The sequence below is a fragment of the Thalassophryne amazonica genome, chromosome 11, assembly GCF_902500255.1.
Source record: "Thalassophryne amazonica chromosome 11, fThaAma1.1, whole genome shotgun sequence".
NCBI lineage: Eukaryota > Metazoa > Chordata > Actinopteri > Batrachoidiformes > Batrachoididae > Thalassophryne > Thalassophryne amazonica.
In genome coordinates this window covers 52,217,559-52,237,516 of record NC_047113.1, presented here as the reverse complement: position 1 = coordinate 52,237,516, position 19,958 = coordinate 52,217,559, and the positions used below count along the sequence as shown (strand labels likewise).

Sequence of the window (19,958 nt, the reverse complement as noted above, 5' to 3'; positions counted from 1 at the left end):
CATCCCAAAGACATATCGTTTTCTTTGGCTGCTTTCAGTGATGCTGGTATTGGGTTAGACTCTTTCTCTCCGATTGTTCTGTCTGTTATTTTCATTAGTTACTTCCTCCAAACCATCAACATGTCTATTAGACCCCATTCCTACCAGGCTGCTCAAGGAAGCCCTACCATTAATTAATGCTTCGATCTTAAATATGATCAATCTGTCTTTATTAGTTGGCTATGTACCACAGGCTTTTAAGGTGGCAGTAATTAAACCATTACTTAAAAAGCCATCACTTGACCCAGCTATCTTAGCTAATTATAGACCAATCTCCAACCTTCCTTTTCTCTCAAAAATTCTTGAAAGGGTAGTTGTAAAACAGCTAACTGATCATCTGCAGAGGAATGGTCTATTTGAAGAGTTTCAGTCAGCGTTTAGAATTCATCATAGTACAGAAACAGCATTAGTGAAGGTTACAAATGATCTTCTTATGGCCTCAGACAGTGGACTCATCTCTGTGCTTGTTCTGTTAGACCTCAGTGCTGCTTTTGATACTGTTGACCATAAAATTTTATTACAGAGATTAGAGCATGCCATAGGTATTAAAGGCACTGCGCTGCGGTGGTTTGAATCATATTTATCTAATAGATTACAATTTGTTCATGTAAATGGGGAATCTTCTTCACAGACTAAGGTTAATTATGGAGTTCCACAAGGTTCTGTGCTAGGACCAATTTTATTCACTTTATACATGCTTCCCTTAGGCAGTATTATTAGACAGCATTGCTTAAATTTTCATTGTTACGCAGATGATACCCAGCTTTATCTATCCATGAAGCCAGAGGACACACACCAATTAGCTAAACTGCAGGATTGTCTTACAGACATAAAGACATGGATGACCTCTAATTTCCTGCTTTTAAACTCAGATAAAACTGAAGTTATTGTACTTGGCCCCACAAATCTTAGAAACATGGTGTCTAACCAGATCCTTACTCTGGATGGCATTACCCTGACCTCTAGTAATACTGTGAGAAATCTTGGAGTCATTTTTGATCAAGATATGTCATTCAATGCGCATATTAAACAAATATGTAGGACTGCTTTTTTGCATTTACGCAATATCTCTAAAATTAGAAAGGTCTTGTCTCAGAGTGATGCTGAAAAACTATTTCATGCATTTATTTCCTCTAGGCTGGACTATTGTAATTCATTATTATCAGGTTGTCCTAAAAGTTCCCTGAAAAGCCTTCAGTTAATTCAAAATGCTGCAGCTAGAGTACTAACGGGGACTAGAAGGAGAGAGCATATCTCACCCATATTGGCCTCTCTTCATTGGCTTCCTGTTAATTCTAGAATAGAATTTAAAATTCTTCTTCTTACTTATAAGGTTTTGAATAATCAGGTCCCATCTTATCTTAGGGACCTCATAGTACCATATCACCCCAATAGAGCGCTTTGCTCTCAGACTGCAGGCTTACTTGTAGTTCCTAGAGTTTGTAAGAGTAGAATGGGAGGCAGAGCCTTCACCTTTCAGGCTCCTCTCCTGTGGAACCAGCTCCCAATTCAGATCAGGGAGACAGACACCCTCTCTACTTTTAAGATTAGGCTTAAAACTTTCCTTTTTGCTAAAGCTTATAGTTAGGGCTGGACCAGGTGACCCTGAACCATCCCTTAGTTATGCTGCTATAGACTTAGACTGCTGGGGGGTTCCCATGATGCACTCAGTGTTTCTTTCTCTTTTAACTCTGTATGCACCACTCTGCATTTAATCATTAGTGACTGATCTCTGCTCTCTTCCACAGCATGTCTTTTTCCTGATTCTCTCCCCTCAGCCCCAACCAGTCCCAGCAGAAGACTGCCCCTCCCTGAGCCTGGTTCTGCTGGAGGTTTCTTCCTGTTAAAAGGGAGTTTTTCCTTCCCACTGTCGCCAAGTGCTTGCTCACAGGGGGTCGTTTTGACCGTTGGGGTTTTTCCGTAATTATTGTATGGCTTTGCCTTACAATATAAAGCGCTTTGGAGCAACTGTTTGTTGTGATTTGGCGCTATATAAATAAAATTGATTTGATTTGATTTTTGATTTGTTAGTGCCCATGGCATGGGCAACTTACACATCTGTGATGTCACCATCAATGCTGAAAGGTACATCCAGGTTTTGGCGCAACACATGCTGCCATCCATGCAACGTCTTTTTCAGTGATGTCCCTGCTTATTTCAGCAAGACAATGCCAAGCCACATTCTGCACATGTTACAACAGAGTGGCTTCGTAAAAGAGTGCAGGTACTGGACTGGCCTGCCTGCAGTCCAGACCTGTCATGCATTGAAAATGTGTGGTGCATTATGAAGAGCAAAATAGAACAATGGAGACCCCGGACTGTGAACAACTGGAGTCATACATCAAGCAAGAATGGGAAAGAATTCCAACTACAAAGCATCAACAATTAGTGTCCTCATTCCCAAGTGAATGTTGTTAGAAGGAAAGGTGATGTAACACAGTGGTAAACATACCACTGTCCCAACTTTTTTGAAATGTTTTGTGGGCATCCATTTCAAAATATGCAAATATTTACACAAAAACAAAAAAGTCTATCAGTTTGAACATTAAATATCTTGTCTTTGTGGTGTATTCAATTGAATATAGGTTGAAGAGGATTTGCAAATCATTGTATTCTGTTTTTATTTACATTTTACACAACGTCCCAACTTAACTGGAATTGGGGTTGTATCAGACTATTTGATTTCTGAATTTAGAAAGTCAGCTTACTTTAAGGGTTCATCTGTAAGGAGGTTTATAATGTGGTCAGCATATATTACATTTGCACTGTACAGTTAACACAGACATCCTAACATTTAAACCTAGTTCATAAGGTTTTAAACACCTTTTAGTATGAAGCAATGCCTACTAACCAATGGAAATTTATTTTATGGTCTGAAGTGTCTGCTGGATTTCTGCCAGCTTATTTATGTAGGATTGTGCAACATAATGTGCAGGTGTCTTCCTGTGGAGAGCTTCTCATAAGATGGTAACATGGAGAGTCGCTTCTAATTTACAGTATATGCATTATTCTCTGATAACAACCACATGGGGTGAGTGTGTTAGATCCTTTATTGTCTAATTACCTGCTGCAAATGTTAGGCAGCCAGTCTGCTCTGTGTGAGCCTTATCCCATCAGATCTCAGAAGCTAAGCAGAGCAGGATCTTGTTAGTACTTGGATGGGAGACCTCTTTGGAACACCAGCGGCTGTGTGTGTTTCTCCAGGTAAAACTAGAGTTGCGTTAGGAAGGGCATCCAGCGTATAACGTGTGCCAATACCGATGTGGATCTGGCTGTATCCGCTGTGGCGACCCCGGACAGAAACGGGAGCAGCCGAATAAGCACCACCACCACCTGCTGCAAATGTTACTCGTATGTTTGTAGAACAGTGTATACTCTGGTAGGACAAAATTTTATGAAATTATTTACTATATCATGACTAGCTAGAAAGATGGCTACTACCATATGCTAACTTGAGTGGCTGCTAATTAATATAACTTTTATTCAAAACATTCATAATTATGTGGAGCCAGCGTGCTTAAAGTGTTCAATATTATTTTATTAGTGATAACGTTACAAAAACAGGACTGTATTTTTGGAACAGTTTACAGAATCCTGAGATTTTATGTTACATCCTTATGTTGTTCCAAAATGGATGAACTTCATTTTTTCCCTCAGAATTCTACACAATACCCCATAATGACATTTTGAAAAAGGTTTCTGTTTTTATTTTTTCAAATTTATTAAAAAACAAACAAACAAAAAACAACTAAGAAATCAAATGTACATTAAGTATTCACAGCCTTTGCCATGAAGCTCAAAATTGAGCTCAGGTGCATCCAGTTTCCACTGATTATCCTTGAGATGTTTCTACAGCTTAATTGGAGTCTACCTGGGGCAAATTCAGTTGATTGGACATGATTTGGAAAGGCACACACCTGTCTACATATAAGGTCCCACAGCTGACAGTGCATGTCAGAGCACAAACTAAGCATGAAGTCAAAGGAATTGTCTGTAGACCTCCGAGACAGGAGCTGGCCACTTGTCTAAACTGAGCTATTGGGGGAGAAGGGCCTTAGTCAGGGAGGTGACCAAGAACTCGATGGTCACTCTGTCACAGTGCCAGTGTTCCTATGTGGAGAGAGGAGAACATTCAAGAAGGACAACCATCTCTGCAGCAATCCACCAATCAGGCCTGTATGGTAGAGTGGCCAGACAAAAGCCACTCCTTAGTAAAAGGCACATAGCAGCCCACCTGGAGTTTGCCAAAAATGCACCAGAAGTACTCTCAAACCGTGAGAAACAAAATTCTCTGGTCTCATGAGACAAAGATTGAATTATTAGGTGTGAATATCAGGCATCATGTTTTGAGGAAACCAAGGCACCATCCCTACAGTGAAGCATGATGGTGGCAGCAGCATGCTGTGGGGATGTTTTTCAGTGGTTAGAATTGGGAGACTAGTCAGGATTGAGGGAAAGATAAATGCAGCAATGTGCAGAGACAAAACCTGCTCCAGAGCACTCTTGACCTCAGACTGGGGTGACTGTTGCTCTTGCAGCAGCCCTGTGTTGCCCAGCCAGAGCCCAGACCTGAATCTGATTGAACATCTCTGGAGAGATTTGAAAATGGCTGTTTACCGACACTCACCATCCAACCTGACAGAGCTTGAGAGGTGCTACCAAGAGGAATGGGCAAAACTGCCCAAAGATAGGTGCACCACGTTTGTGGCATCATATTCAAGAAGACTTGAGGCTTAATTGCTGTCGACAAAGTACTGAGTAAAGGGTGTGAATACTTATGTATATGTGGTGTCTTAGTTTTTAAAATTTTTAATAAATTTGCAAAAATTTAAAAAAATATATATTTTTTTTCATGTTGTCATTATGGGGTGTTGTATGTAGAATTTTGAGGGACAAAACAAATTTTATCCACTTTGGAATAAGGGTGTAACATAACAAAATGTAGAAAAACTGACTGTGAATACTTTCTGTATATTAGGGAAAATTATGTGAAAACCAAATCATCATGGCTAAAATTGTAGCCACCACCACCATTACTGGTGTTGCTTCATCCCCCTGTCTGATACCATGTCCATTCTCGATTAAGGAAGGAATGTTAAATGAAGTGACATAATTCCCTGAATGGATGTGAAGCTGACCGCAAAAAGGGGACGTCACATTGATGCAGGAAGGGCAGGCACACGGGGACGGGAAATCCATTAACCTTCTCACTTTTGCATGGATGTGGGCCAGTCTGGTGACTCCTGCAGTCAGTGTTGTCTCCCTTCAGAGAATTATATTTATACACACATGAACTCATGCGCGTTCTTGTGCACATACGCGCACACACACACAGACACACACACACACAGAGTGTAATGGGGGTCATCAGGATCAGAATACACGATCTCCTACCAAGCATGCATCAACTTGGTGTCCCTCCAGCAATGATGGGAAATCTTCCTGAAATATTGGCCAGCTGTTAAACGATGATTTAATGTGTGGCTCCAAGGAAACACTTCCAGCATGATGGGCACTATTAGGCGGTAATCTACACATGCAATTCAATTTTCTCCCTAATTTAGCTGAAACAGATAGTCTCACCACCCATTGGCAGCCAACTTTCTCCAAATCATCCATTATTTTAACAGAACTGGTGAATTTCTTTTGATAATTTACATTAAATGGAGCATCAAAGAGAAGCTCAATACCTGCAAGGAATTTAATGTTAGATTTTATGGATTTGGTTTCAAATTTGGATTTTTGAATAATCTGATTCTAAGAGCCACTATTCTCCCATGTTTGTTGAATAACTTGACTCGTACCAAAAAAAACAAAAAACAAAAAACATGCTACGTGGATCATTATACTTTGTTCATTACTTGGTGGGACCAGGGCTTCATTCACTAATCCAATAAGCAAAATTGACACACCGTGTAAAGGTAACAAGCAATACGTTGTAGCCACAAAAAACGAATTAATTAGAATATTACAACTACGAGGGCTGTCCGTAAAGTATAGGTCCTTTTTATTTTTTTCAAAAACTATATGGATTTCATTCATATGTTTTTACGTCAGACATGCTTGAACCCTCGTGCGCATGCGTGAGTTTTTCCACACCTGTCGGTGACGTCATTCGCCTGTGAGCACTCCTTGTGGGAGGAGTCGTCCAGCCCCTCGTCGGAATTCCTTTGTCTGAGAAGTTGCTGAGAGACTGGCGCTTTGTTTGATCAAAATTTTTTCTAAACTTGTGAGACACATCGAAGTGGACATGGTTCGAAAAATTAAGCTGGTTTTCAGTGAAAATTTTAACAGCTGATGAGAGATTTTGAGGTGATTCTGTCGCTTTAAGGACTTTTCACGGTGCGAGACGTCGCGCAGCGCTCTCAGGCAGCGTCATCAGCCTGTTTCAAGCTTAAAACCTCCACATTTCAGGCTCTATTGATCCAGGATGTCGTGACAGAACAGAGAAGTTTCAGAAGAAGTCGGTTTCAGCATTTTATCCGGATATTCCACTGTTAAAGGAGATTTTTTTAATGAAAGACGTGCGGACGGGTCCGCGCGTCGGGATGCAGCCGACGCGGCGCGGCGGCACAGGAAAAACACCTCCGTGTTGATAACCATTTGTTAAAATCCAGTTGGCTTTTGATGGCTTTCAGTGGAGTGAGTATATGAGAAATTGTTTATCAGCTGGAGATGTTCCAACTTGTCCTTAAGGCTTCCAGCAGAGGTGTTTTTCCTGTGACGGAGCGTCGCAGCGGCTGCGAGCAGACGCTGCAATCCGCCCGCACGTCTTTCATTAAAAAAATCTCCTTTAACAGTGGAATATCCGGATAAAATGCTGAAACCGACTTCTTCTGAAACTTCTCTGTTCTCTCACGACGTCCTGGATCAACAGAGCCTGAAATGTGGAGGTTTTAAGCTTGAAACAGGCTGATGACGCTGCCTGAGAGCGCTGCACGACGTCTCGCACCGTGGGAAGTCCTTAAAGCGACAGAATCACCTCAAAATCTCTCATCAGCTGTTAAAATTTTCACTGAAAACCAGCTTAATTTTTAGAACCATGTCCACTTCGATGTGTCTCACAGGTTTAGAAAAAATTTTGATCAAACAAAGCGCCAGTCTCTCAGCAACTTCTCAGACAAAGGAATTCCGACGAGGGGCTGGACGACTCCTCCCACAAGGAGTGCTCACAGGCGAATGACGTCACCGACAGGCGTGGAAAAACTCACGCATGCGCACGAGGGTTCAAGCATGTCTGATGTAAAAACATATGAATGAAATCCATATAGTTTTTGAAAAAAATAAAAAGGACCTATACTTTACGGACAGACCTCGTAGTTTCCATGTGTATTTTAATTTTTAACATTTGTTATTGATTTAATACTTTCTGCGAATAAACTGTGAGTTAAATGGAAAGTATTGCTTGATTCAATTTGTTCATTTAATGTGTACCGTTTGATCATCAGCTTACGTGGGTATGCTAAAGGTTGTTGGGAATCTCCACGTTTATGCAACAGCATGCTAAATTTTCAGCTGTTTAGGTCTAATTGTCTGAATTTTAGAGACATACGAGTAAAACTCAGCAACAACAAAAATCTTAAACTAAATTCATATAACAAAAGTCAGCAGTTATCTGTAACTTCAACTAAATATACAGTGAGGAAAATAAGTATTTGAACACCCTGCGGTTTTGCAAGTTCTCCCACTTAGAAATCATAGAGGGGTCTGAAATTTTCATCTTAGGTGCATGTCCACTGTGAGCGACATAATCTAAAAAAAAAAAATTCGGAAATCACAATGTATGATTTTTTAAATAATTTGTTTGTATGTTACTGCTGCAAATAAGTATTTGAACACCTACCAACCAGCAAGAATTCTGGCTCACACAGACCTGTTAATTTTCTTTAAGAAGCCCTCTTATTCTGCACTCTTTTCCTGTATTAATTGCACCTGTTTGAACTTGTTACCTGTATAAAAGACACCTGTTCACACACTCAATCAATCACACTCCAACCTGTCCACCATAGCAAGACCAAAGAGCTGTCTAAGGACACAAACGGGACAAAACTGTAGACCTGCACAAGGCTGGGATGGACTACAGGACAACAGGCAAGCAGCTTGGCAGAAGACAACAACTGTTATGATTATTTATTAGAAAGTGGAAGAAACACAAGATGACTGTCAATCCTCCTTGGTCTGGGATTCCATGCAAGATCTCACTTTGTGGGGTAAGGATGATTCTGAGAAAGCTCAGAACTACACAGGAGGACCTGGTCAATGATCTGAAGAGAGCTGGGACCACAGTCACAAAGATTACATTAGTAACACATGATGCTGTCATGGTTTAAAATCCTGCAGGGCAGCAAGGTCCCCCTGCTCAAGCCAGCACATGTCCAGGCCCGTTTGAAGTTCACCAGTGACTATCTGGATGATCCAGAGGAGGCATGGGAGAAGGTCATGTGGTCAGATGAGACCAAAATAGAGCTTTTTGGAATCAACTCCACTTACCATGTTTAGAGGATGAGAACAACCCCAAGAAAACCATCCCAACCGTGAAGCATGGGGGTGGAAACATCATACTCTGGGGGTGCTCTTCTGCAAAAGAGACAGGACGACTGCACCGTATTGAAGGGAGGATGGATGGGGTCATGTATTGCGATATTTTGGCAAACAACCTCCTTCCATCAGTAAGAGCATTGAAGATGGGTCATGGCTGGGTCTTCCAGCATGACAATGACCCCAAACACACAGCCAGGACAACTAAGGAGTGGCTCCGTAAGAAGCATTTCAAGGTCCTGGAGTGGCCTGGCCAGTCTCCAGACCTGAACTCAATAGAAAATCTTTGGAGGGAGCTGAAACTCCAAACCTGAAAGATCTAGACAAGATCTGTATGGAGGAGTGGACCAAAATCCCTGCTGCAGTGTGTGAAAACCTGGTGAAAAACTACAGGAAACGTTTGACCTCTGTAATTGCAAACAAAGGCTACTGTACCAAATATTAACATTGATTTTCACAGGTGTTCAAATACTTTTTGCAGCAGTAACATACAAATAAATTATTAAAAAAAATCATACATTGTGATTTCTGGATTTTTTTGTTTTTGTTTTTTTAGATTATGTCTCTCACAGTGGACATGCACCTAAGATGAAATGTTTCAGACCCCTCCATGATTTCTAAGTGGGAGAACTTGAAAACTGCAGGGTGTTCAAATACTTATTTTCCTCACTGTATTCACGGTTTATCAGTTCAGCATTATCACAGTTAACTGTCCAGTTAGCGGATTAGCGGCTATCAAAGCTAACTTTTAGGTTAGCCGTGCTTACCACTGATTTCAGGTTTATTATTCTTTACTGCTGCCAAATATAATTTGCCAACAACTGGTACAAAATAAAAAGCTACAACAACAATGAGTTTCCTTCGATACTGAGATTGTTTCCATCAATAAAGCTTGTTCCCACTTGTTGAGACCTTTACCGGTCAGACAGATCTTTACTAATTTGACTAGGGAGATTGTCTGTCAATAGTGCATGTGTTTGTGAGCGTGCCCTGTGGCTGCCTGTCAGTCTGCTGAGTGACGCCTGCCGCACAATGCAACGGTAGCATTTGGGAGGAAGACAAACAGGTACATTGTTGAGCCAGCAATTGAATTATTCATAAATGTCCACATTTAATCAAAAACTGAATAGCCAGCTGCCATCACCTGATATGTGGCCACTTTGTCTGCTTCAACTTTTTTATTAAATTACATCAGAACATGGTGCTGTTCTTTTATTAGGGACAGAGGGACTTTTTTCTATTGTGACCACAAAAGAGACTGACATGTCATGCTTGACATCTAATTTAAATGCAAGCATGAAAGCTGATCTATCAATATCAGGTATCTGTTATATAACTGCACAACAATTGGCATTTATTGAAATATGTGCGCTGCCTTTTCTCCTCGTTTTTGTTTGGTATTTTCTTAGTGTTCATATCTCCATAGTAACTTGAATAACTGGCAGATGGCTTTCATTGTCTCGGTGAACAGCGTGACTGGAAGGTCAACTGCAAGGGAAAAAACCAATTCGCACACATAAATACAGTAGGAGAAACTTACAGATGTGTACAGGTAGCCCTCACAGTTCATAGCCAGGTAGAGTTTAGTCTGCACCCCCTGGATGGCCACCACTCGTAGTCCCACTGGAATAAGGTTAAACATTGCTGTAGAGATGGACAGGAAAAAAGAGAGAGAGAAACAGAATAAAGATGTGATTTCTATTCTGGGTAACATTTCTTGCTAATATTGTCAGCGAAACATAAAACAAGCCAGGAATGTAAAATAACATTATATTAGGGTATGTAATTAAGACAAATAACCAAAGAGTATAAAAATGTAACTGCAACCTCTCCATTGCCCCCTCCCCCAGTAGTTAGTGTCAGAGAAGCAAGTCCATTATAAGTACTGGGACCCATTGGTTCCGGTGCTTATCCATAGATTCTGTAGCATGAAGTAGATGAGAGTCAACAATTCCTCTGAGATGGGACACCATTCCAATGCAGGTTTCTTTCACAGCCAGTGTTGGTGCCCATTTACTGCTCTATGGACAGAGACACTGCCCATGAACTGGATTGACCAAGGACACAGATAGCATAATTAGGATTTGAACCAGGGCCTGCTTATTCACAAACCAACTCATGATTCCATTCGCAGTGGTGTTATGTCTTGTTGTATCCACCAGGTGATGGGATGGCTTCTGGATTTGAGACAGCTGCTCCCGTTGTGCAAAATATACACAGCACAATTTCACATGGAAAATGGTGTACTGTTTTGTTTTCGGCTGCAATCACCAGAGCAGCCGTGAAAAGTGTTTTTTTATTTTATTTTCAGTTTACAGTGGAGAAGGGTAGACGAGGCAAATGGGAGACGTCGTGTCTGTTAGTGTAAGCCTACACAGCTAACCAGAGTAGCTACGTTATCTCGCCTGCAAAACCGCCTTGACATGGTCACTTTTTCTTTGAATTTTCTTTTTGTTTGGGTGTAATTTGCCTGAAAACCCATTGAAAATGCTGTGATTTCTCCCCCGGAAGTAGAGGAATTACATCATATGCGTCATATTTTACCTCTTTAGCGCCTGCCTTCAAACGAGACTGCACTGCCCAATTTGGTGAAAGACTAGATTAAATCAAAACATAAGACTTTATTAGTCCAGAAGAAAATTGCTTATGCTGCAACTGCACACATTAATGGAAAACAAGCCGACTCGAAGAGAACATATAAGAAAAATAACCATATTAGAAGAAAAGGAATGAAAGATAAATCTTCAGATAAGACTACTTTTAAAAAACCTCATTAGCATGTATCTTGAATTATCACATGCAATAATGTTGTAATATTGCACATACAAACAAATGATTTATCGCACATTCTAAGATTCGAGGAGTCTAATGGGGAACAATGATATGTTGGTCCAAGTGACATCAGCTGAGGAAGACCTGAATGCCTATTTTTGTGGTATTCTAACAGTTCTTCCAAAGCAAGGATGAATAGGTTGTGTGATGTCCATCTTCTTTGTGGTTGATGGCTATCAGTCTTGATAACTGTTTGGCCTTTGGTAAACAAAAGACCAGGAATGAGCTAATTTGGTGACTCTAGCCTGATATTTAGCTCTGTCCTTTAACTCTACATTCATGCTCCTAATTGGAGTTGATGCTCGGGTGTGTAAGACACAGCTACCAAACCGATGGCATCCTTCAAGGCAAATCTGCTCTCACCTGTCTCCGACTCTCACATCACAAGCTCAAAACCAACTCTTCTTTCAGCAGCAATGCTTGAGAAACAAATCATGGTCTCATATTTCAATACGTTCACGATTGTTGGCTGGTTAATTTTATATCTTCATTAAAGATGTTGTAAAATATAGCTATATCTTTGTATGTGTATCTATGTATGTCTTATACGTGTGTGTGTGTATATATATATATATATATATATATATATATATATATATATATATATATATATATATATATATATATATATATATTACATCATAGCTTCTGTTTCTATAATAATATAACCATATTTAAAGCTTAGCCTACTAGCTATAATTTAATTTTACTACTAGTCTACAGACTAAGTATACATACGCTACAATCTTCTCCTGTATTAATATTTTAGTATTAATATTTAGGTTTTAGAAGCTTACTCCTATAATATTACATAATAACCATATTTCTTGTATATGTTGTTTATTACCCTTATTATGTAAATATCACTTATATATATGAATTCTATTTTCCTATTATATGTCTTATGATATATTATTATGATATGTCCATTTTCTTGAGCCGCTTGGGTGGGCAGGGAGAGTTCCCATGGGATAAAAAAGCTTTTCAACCTACCATCCCTGGTCCTCAAGACCAGGCACCTAAGTGGCTCTACTTTATTCTACTCTTTTATTCTACTCTTCCTTTGTTTTAGATATTTAGATATACCTTAGTATACACTAGTAGAGTTCTACCTTAGAAATGTAATATATTCTAGAAGACATATCTTACTGAATTTTCATGTCAGCACATACCAGTGTTCACTCAACAATTATTTAATTTTAAATGTAAAAGTGTTCATTATTAATAAATACTACATATTCAACATTATTTTTATTTTACATACACTAAATGTGCCTATGAGATTTCAAGTAAAACATAAGAATTGTGTATTACGGTCAATACACAATGCAGAATTATTATTATTACAGTGGATAAGATAAAAATTAAAACCTGTGTGACATCCAGAGCCATATTTGTCTCAGTTGTGCAGTAAAATTCAAACTACAAATGAATAAATCTTTACTTATTTAACTGATTTAGATAGCAGAATGGACAGCGTAATCTTTATACAGATGAATGTATAATAGATTGATAAACCAAATGATGACAGATTGCATTCTCATTTAAGACTGTGCATGCATTAGTGTTCAGTGTTCATGATGGATGGAATATCAGTTCAGTTCAGTTTCAGTTCAGTTCAGTTTATTTGCCATTTGCAGTAAAACTACATTGGAAAAAACATTTCAAGAGCTTAGTGTGCATAAACATACATTTTAAAAACATGGACACAAAGACATAATAAATAATAAATGAATAAATAGATAACACTTGCCACAATAAAAGCAATAAGAGCAATAAGAGATAATAAAAATAGTAAAGTGCTTGTCAGTCAGTGTGCACAGTTCAAAGCCATCACAGCTTGTGGAAAGAAGCTGTTTACATGGCGAGACGTGGTGCATTTAATAGAACAATGGCGTTTCCCAGAAGGAAGAAGCTCAAATATATTCTTAGCAGGATGGGTGGGGTCATTAATGATCAGTAATGCCCGCGAAAGAAGCCTGCCTTTAAAAATGTCCTCCAGGGCTGGCAGCTCACAGCCTATTACCCTGCGAGCAGAACGCACCACTCTGTTTAAAACTTTTTTTCTTTACATGTAAGATTTCCAAACCATACAGAGATACAGTTTATAAGGAGACTTTCAACAGCACAGTGATAAAAATTTAAAAGAATGTGCTTATTTAGAGTAAACTCCTTAAGTTTACGTAGAAAATAGAGCCGCTGTCTGGACTTTTTGGCAATAGCTTGAGTGTTAGCATGCCAGCTCAAATCATTAGAAAGGGTCACACCAAGAAATTTCACACTGTCAACCCTCTGTACCTCTGTGTTGTTAATAATAATAGGCAAGTGAACATTGCTTTTCCCAAAATCAATAATCAGTTCATTTGTTTTGGAAGTATTAAGAACTAAATGATTTTGTTCACTCCACTGGACTACATACTGAACCTCTGACCGATAGTTAGAGTCATCACCATCTGAATTAACAAGACCAATAATAGTAGTATCATCTGCATATTTGATGATCATATTATTGGGAAAAGACGCAACACAATCATATGTGTACAAAGTGTAGAGCAGAGGACTTAGAATACATCCTTGCGGAGAACCTGTATTCACAAGAAGTACATTTGAAAAACAGTTGTTAATTTTAACCCTCTGTGGTCTACCAGTTAAAAAGTTTAAAATCCACTTGCAAATGGCATCACATAAGCCAAGAGTTTTCAATTTGTGAATGAGCTGCACTGGAACAAGAGAATTAAAAGCAGAGCTGTAGTCTATAAAAAGCATACGGACATAAGATTTTCCTTTGTCCAAGTGCTTATACACAGAGTTCAGCGTGAAGGAGATGGCATCTTCGACACTCCTGTTGCGTCTGTAAGCAAATTGGAGCAGGTCCACAGACACTGGTATTTGACTTTTAATATAGTCCAACACCAGACGCTCAAAAGTCTTCATTAAAACAGAGGTTAAGGCCACAGGCCGATAGTCATTAAAACAGGTCACAGGCATCTTCTTAGGTACTGGCATTATGTCTGACTTTTTAAAAGATAAAGGGACAGTACAGTACCGCAGTGACAAGTTAAAAAGGTCTGTTAAAACAGGAGCTAGTTGCTCTGCACACAGTTTGAGCACCCGGGGTGGGATTCTGTCCGGTCCAGGGGCCTTCCTCACCTTGGTCCTGGACAAAACCCTTTGGACTTCTTCCAGAGTGATGGTAAGTCCACTCTGCTCAAATGAAAAGACAACAGGCTCAGTGTTCCCAGTTTCAAATCTACAATAAAACTGATTAAGATCATTTGGCAATGAGGGATCAAAGTCAGTAATGTTCGCTCCTTTAGGTTTCCATGTGGTTGCAGCATTCAGTCCCTCCCACATTAGATGTTGGTCATCTGCATTGAGGTAACCTTCCATTTATATTCCATATATCCTCCATCACAACAATGGATATTGTTTGGATTTTGTTTCAGAAAATCTGTCTGTATATTGTGCATAGTTTCATGTTTTGAGCACTCCAGTTGATGCTGGCATATGTGTGTTTCAAGTATATTGTTTCAAAATATTTAAGGGTTTCATATATTGTGTTTTTACGAATTGCATTTTAGATATTATAAAAGGTTTTTATTTTTACAGCTTTTTGAAAGTACAACCCCAATTCCAATGAAGTTGGGACATTGTGTAAAATGTAAATAAAAACAGAATACAATGATTTACAAATCCTCTTCAACCCATATTCAATTAAATACATCACAAAGGCAAGATACTTATTGTTCAAACTGATAAACTTTATTGTTTTGTGCAAATATTTGCTCATTTTGAAATGGATGCCTGCAACACGTTACAAAAAAGCTGGGACTGGGGTGACAAAAGACTGGGAAAGTTGATGAATGCTCAAAGAACACCTGTTTGGAACATTCAACAGGTGAACATCACTTTTCCTTGTAACAACACTCAATATAAGCGTTTGGGAACTGAAGACACTAATTCTTGAAGTTTTGTAGATGGTATGTTTTCCCATTCTTGCTTGATGTACGACTTCAGTTGTTCAACAGTCTGGGGTCTCCATTGTCGTATTTTGCGCTTTATAATGCGCTACACATTTTCAATGGGCGACAGGTCTGGACTGCAGGCAGGCCAGTCTAGTACCAGCACTCTTTTACTACGAAGCCACACTGTTGCAACAAATGCAGAATGTAGCTTGGCGTTGTCTTGTTGAAATAAGCAGGGACGTCCCTGAAAAAAACGTTGCTGAGATAGCAGCATGTGTTGCTCCAAAACCTGGATGTACCTTTCAGCATTGATGGTAACATCACAGATGTGTAAGATGCCCATGCCATGGGCACTAAACACCCCCATACCATCACAGATGCTGGCTTTTGAACTTTGCGCTGTTAACAATCCGGATGGTCTCTTTCCTTCATGATTTCCAAAAACAATTTGAAATGTGGACTCAGACCACAGCACACTTTTCCACTTTGTGACTGTCCATTTCAAATGAGCTTGGGCCCAGAGAAGGATGTTGTTGATGTATGGCTTTCACTTTGCATGGTAGAGTTTTAACTTGCACTTGTAGATGTAATGACGAACTGTGTTAACTAACAATGGTTTTCTGAAGTGTTCATGAGCTCACGCGGTAAGATCCTTTACACAATGATATCAGTTTTTAATGCAGTGCCACCTGAGGGATCGAAGGTCATGGGCATTCAATGTTGGTTTTCGGCCTTGCAGCTTACGTGTAGATTGTAGAAAGTTCTCCAGATTCTCAGAATCTTCTAATTATATTATGGACTGTAGATGATGGAATCCCTAAATTCCTTGCAATTGAACATTCAGAAACATTGTTCTTAAAATGGTGGACTATTTTTTTCATGCGGTTGTTCACAAAGTGGTGATCCTCACCCCATCTTTGCTTGTGAACAGTTGAGCCTTTTGGGGAATGCTCTTTTTATACCCAATCATGACACTCACAATTAGTGTCCTCTAGAGCTGAAACATCTAATCAAGTTAATCAATTACAATCGATTATTAAAATAGTTGTCAACTAATTTAGTCATCGATTAGTTGCTAAATAACTTTGTTTTACCGCAAATGTTTTGTTTCTTCCATACAATCAACTGAGCATTGCTTTGAATCTTGAACCAATGAAGGAGTGCTTCAAGCTGCTGCTTCGTTGGTTTCATTTGTTTTATTTCGCTTTATCTTAATTTTTCCCCACTAAAACCGTAAAGAGCAAATGTCTGTGAGGAATATTTACCTTTTTTATGTTAAACTGACCTGTTATTGTCTTCTGAAACAGTTGATAGATGTATTTTTTTGCTAATGCTGATGCTAAGGTGTTAGCATATCTATGGCGTTTTCAATGTTAGCGTTAAGCTGCTGGCATTTCAGCATGTTTGCGCATTTGTTTTCTGCATAATAATGTCTCATTTGTTGTCGTAAAAGAGTTGAATGTATTACAAATATTTTTAATTTATTTTTATTTATATATTAATAATAATAGCAACAATAATAATAGTAATAATAACTAATAATGCTACAATACAATTTTAGAGAAAGAGACATGAGTCACATGTGTCATTGTGAAATGACCACATAGTTTACAAGTTATACAGAGAATGTTGCACATATAATGAGTCAGGCTACAGTTTTTGATTTAGGTTTATGGTTAACTGGTTATGCTAACTGCTCATTTGCAGCAACAAAAATAGCTTTTTTTTCACCATATATTTTATAACATTTATATGTTGTTTTATGGCAACTCAGCACCTTGATAAAGCAATGCCATTTGAAATAATTATTTTTGTTCTTTATTATAAACTGTTTTATTCTTTTATATTTCAACAGCCAAGGGATATTTGACGATTTGTTGATTTTCAAGTATTTTAAGCTTTCAAATAATGTTCTGTTGTTAAATAAAGTGATGGAAGGAGAGAAATATTGTTTCTCTGGCACATTTTTAAAAAATTCTCCACTAATCCGATTAATCGATTAATCATGTCGAAACCCCATCAGATTCATCGATGATCCAAATAATCGTTTGTTGCAGCCCTAGTGTCCTCAGTTCCCAAACGCTTGAGTGTTAGAAGGAAAGGTGATGTAACACAGTGGTAAACATACCACTGTCCCAGCTTTTTTGAAACGTGTTGCAAGCACCCATTTCAAAATGAGCAAACATTTGCACAAAACAATAAAGTTTATCAGTTTGAACAATAAATATCTTGTCTTTGTGGTGTATTTAATTGAATATAGATTGAAGAGGATTTGCAATCATTGTATTCTGTTTTTATTTACATTTCACACAACATCCCAACTTCATTGGAATTGGGATTGTACAGAAAATTTTGAAGAAGTAATATTTGCAAAATATGCTGTATTCAGTGACGTATCATTCCTCAAATCTGAAATTGTAGCCAATGGCAAATGAATGACTCGTGAAATGTGTACACATTACTTAGGGCCCCTTTGCACATAACACTAAAGATGCAGAAAATCCGTGAACCAAAAACGAAAAGAGGAACCGCGAAACATTCTACCTGCTGTCGAGAAGGACGCACAGTCAGACAGGTGTGCACGATACCGCGGTGACAGTTTTGTGCATACTTGTGTTCGTGCCCTCAAACACAGTGCAAGCACGTGGAAAGTTGCGCACACAGCAGAGGAGGAAAAAAAATTAAAAACACAACAATTCATAATACTTAATTCATGTTATAAAGAGCGGATTTATCCTCCGCCTAGACGTACACCAGGAAGTAATTAAATGATGTGCATTACTGTTCTCCCTTTTATGTTTTACATGAATTACCTGATACACTCAACTCATGAAGAGCTGACGGGCTCCTGTGTCATGAAGAGTCAGCTCCCGTCTCATGGAGAGCCAGGCTCTCGCGTCTTGAACACATCAGCCATCATGGCATGTCACGTCTAGCTGATGCGGCAGTCAGCTGACAGGCGCTGTATGTCCATTGCAAAGCATATGAGCAAAGCAATCACACAAGAATGAGTTCACGCTTTTCCCCTTATTTGTGTGATTTAATCTCTACTCTTTCTGTTTGTCATGTAAACTACAATTTACATGGTGGAAGTAACATCAGCCTGCTCAGCCCGCTCATTAATTCCACACTGTGCTGCACACTCAGGCACTGGCTGGTCCTCGTGTGATTGTGTTGCTACGTAATTATCAGTATGTCATGAGGGCATGACGGCCACCCACACACGTGCACTGCATGTTCACCAGCTGAGTTGAAGGACACAGCGGTCAGCTGTTCCAGTAGCGCACTGCGACCACACTTCAGGACCTTCAGCCACAGCTGACAATGTTGAATTCATGGTGTGTGTATGTGTGGGTGGCACAGTCACATCCATGTGTGTTGCTATGTTACTCTACACTCGTGGGGCACTTAGACAATATTCAAAGACAGGTCGAATGTGGTCGCATGCTGTCTCGTTCTGGGGGCACGAATAGCCCCACCTTATCTAAGTGTCCAGTGAGCAGTGTTAGATGTTCATGTGCGACACCTGGAATTTGGCCGACACCTGCACTCGCTGTCTTTCGGCCACTGGTGTGCAAGAATGGGTGTTCCAACAGCTGTACAAGGCGTTTGAGGTGGCTCAGATTTTTCACAAGTTGCATTTGACTCCTCCTTCATGTGCCATTCTGCTGCAATTGTGTTATCTGTGAAGGGGCCCTTAACATGGAATTTTGCTTGTACACTGGAAATATGCTTGACCCCGCAGTGAAAAATGTGGCCCATTACTGGACTTGGAAAAAAAATCTTGAACTGCCACTGTTTCTGTTTTGTTATTGATTAGATACAGTGAGGAAAATAAGTATTTGAACACCTTGTGATTTTGCAAGTTCTCCCACTTAGAAATCATGGAGGGGTCTGAAATTTTTATCTAAGGTGCATGTCTACTGTGAGAGACATAATCTTAAAAAAAAATCTGTAAATTTAAATGTATGAATTTTTATTAACTTATTTGTATGTTACTGCTGCAAATAAATATTTGAACACCTACCAACCAGCAAGAATTCTGGCTCTCAGTCCTGTTAATTTTTCTTTAAGAAGCCCTCTTATTCTGCACTCTTTACCTGTATTAATTGCACCTGTTTGAACTTGTTACCTGTATAAAGACACCTGTTCACACACTCAATCAATCACACTCCAACCTGTACACCATAGCCAAGACCAAAGAGCTGTCTAAGGACACCAGGGACAAAACTGTAGACCTGCACAAGGCTGGGATGGACTACAGGACAACAGGCAAGCAGCTTGGTAGAAGACAACAACTGTTATGATTATTTATTAGAAAGTGGAAGAAACACAAGATGATTGTCAATCTCCCTCGGTCTGGGATTCCATGCAAGATCTCACTTTGTGGGTAAGGATGATTCTGAGAAAGCTCAGAACTACACAGGAGGACCTGGTCAATGACCTGAAGAGAGCTGGGACTACAGTCACAAAGATTACATTAGTAACACATGATGCTGTCATGGTTTAAAATCCTGCAGGGCAGCAAGGTCCTCCTGCTCAAGCCAGCACATGTCCAGGCCCGTTTGAAGTTCACCAGTGACC

At 39.4% G+C, this 19,958-nt stretch overlaps 1 protein-coding gene across 3 annotated transcripts in view; it reads right to left on the bottom strand.

The window, feature by feature from the left end:
* Nucleotides 1–19,958, bottom strand: part of fgf13a (fibroblast growth factor 13a) — a 322,215-nt gene that overhangs the window by 56,607 nt on the left and 245,650 nt on the right. For all 3 annotated transcript variants that reach the window (XM_034181666.1, XM_034181668.1, XM_034181667.1), the window contains one exon: nucleotides 10,118–10,221. In XM_034181666.1, coding sequence (XP_034037557.1) covers nucleotides 10,118–10,221 — 104 coding nt within the window. The remainder of the gene's footprint in view (nucleotides 1–10,117; nucleotides 10,222–19,958) is intronic.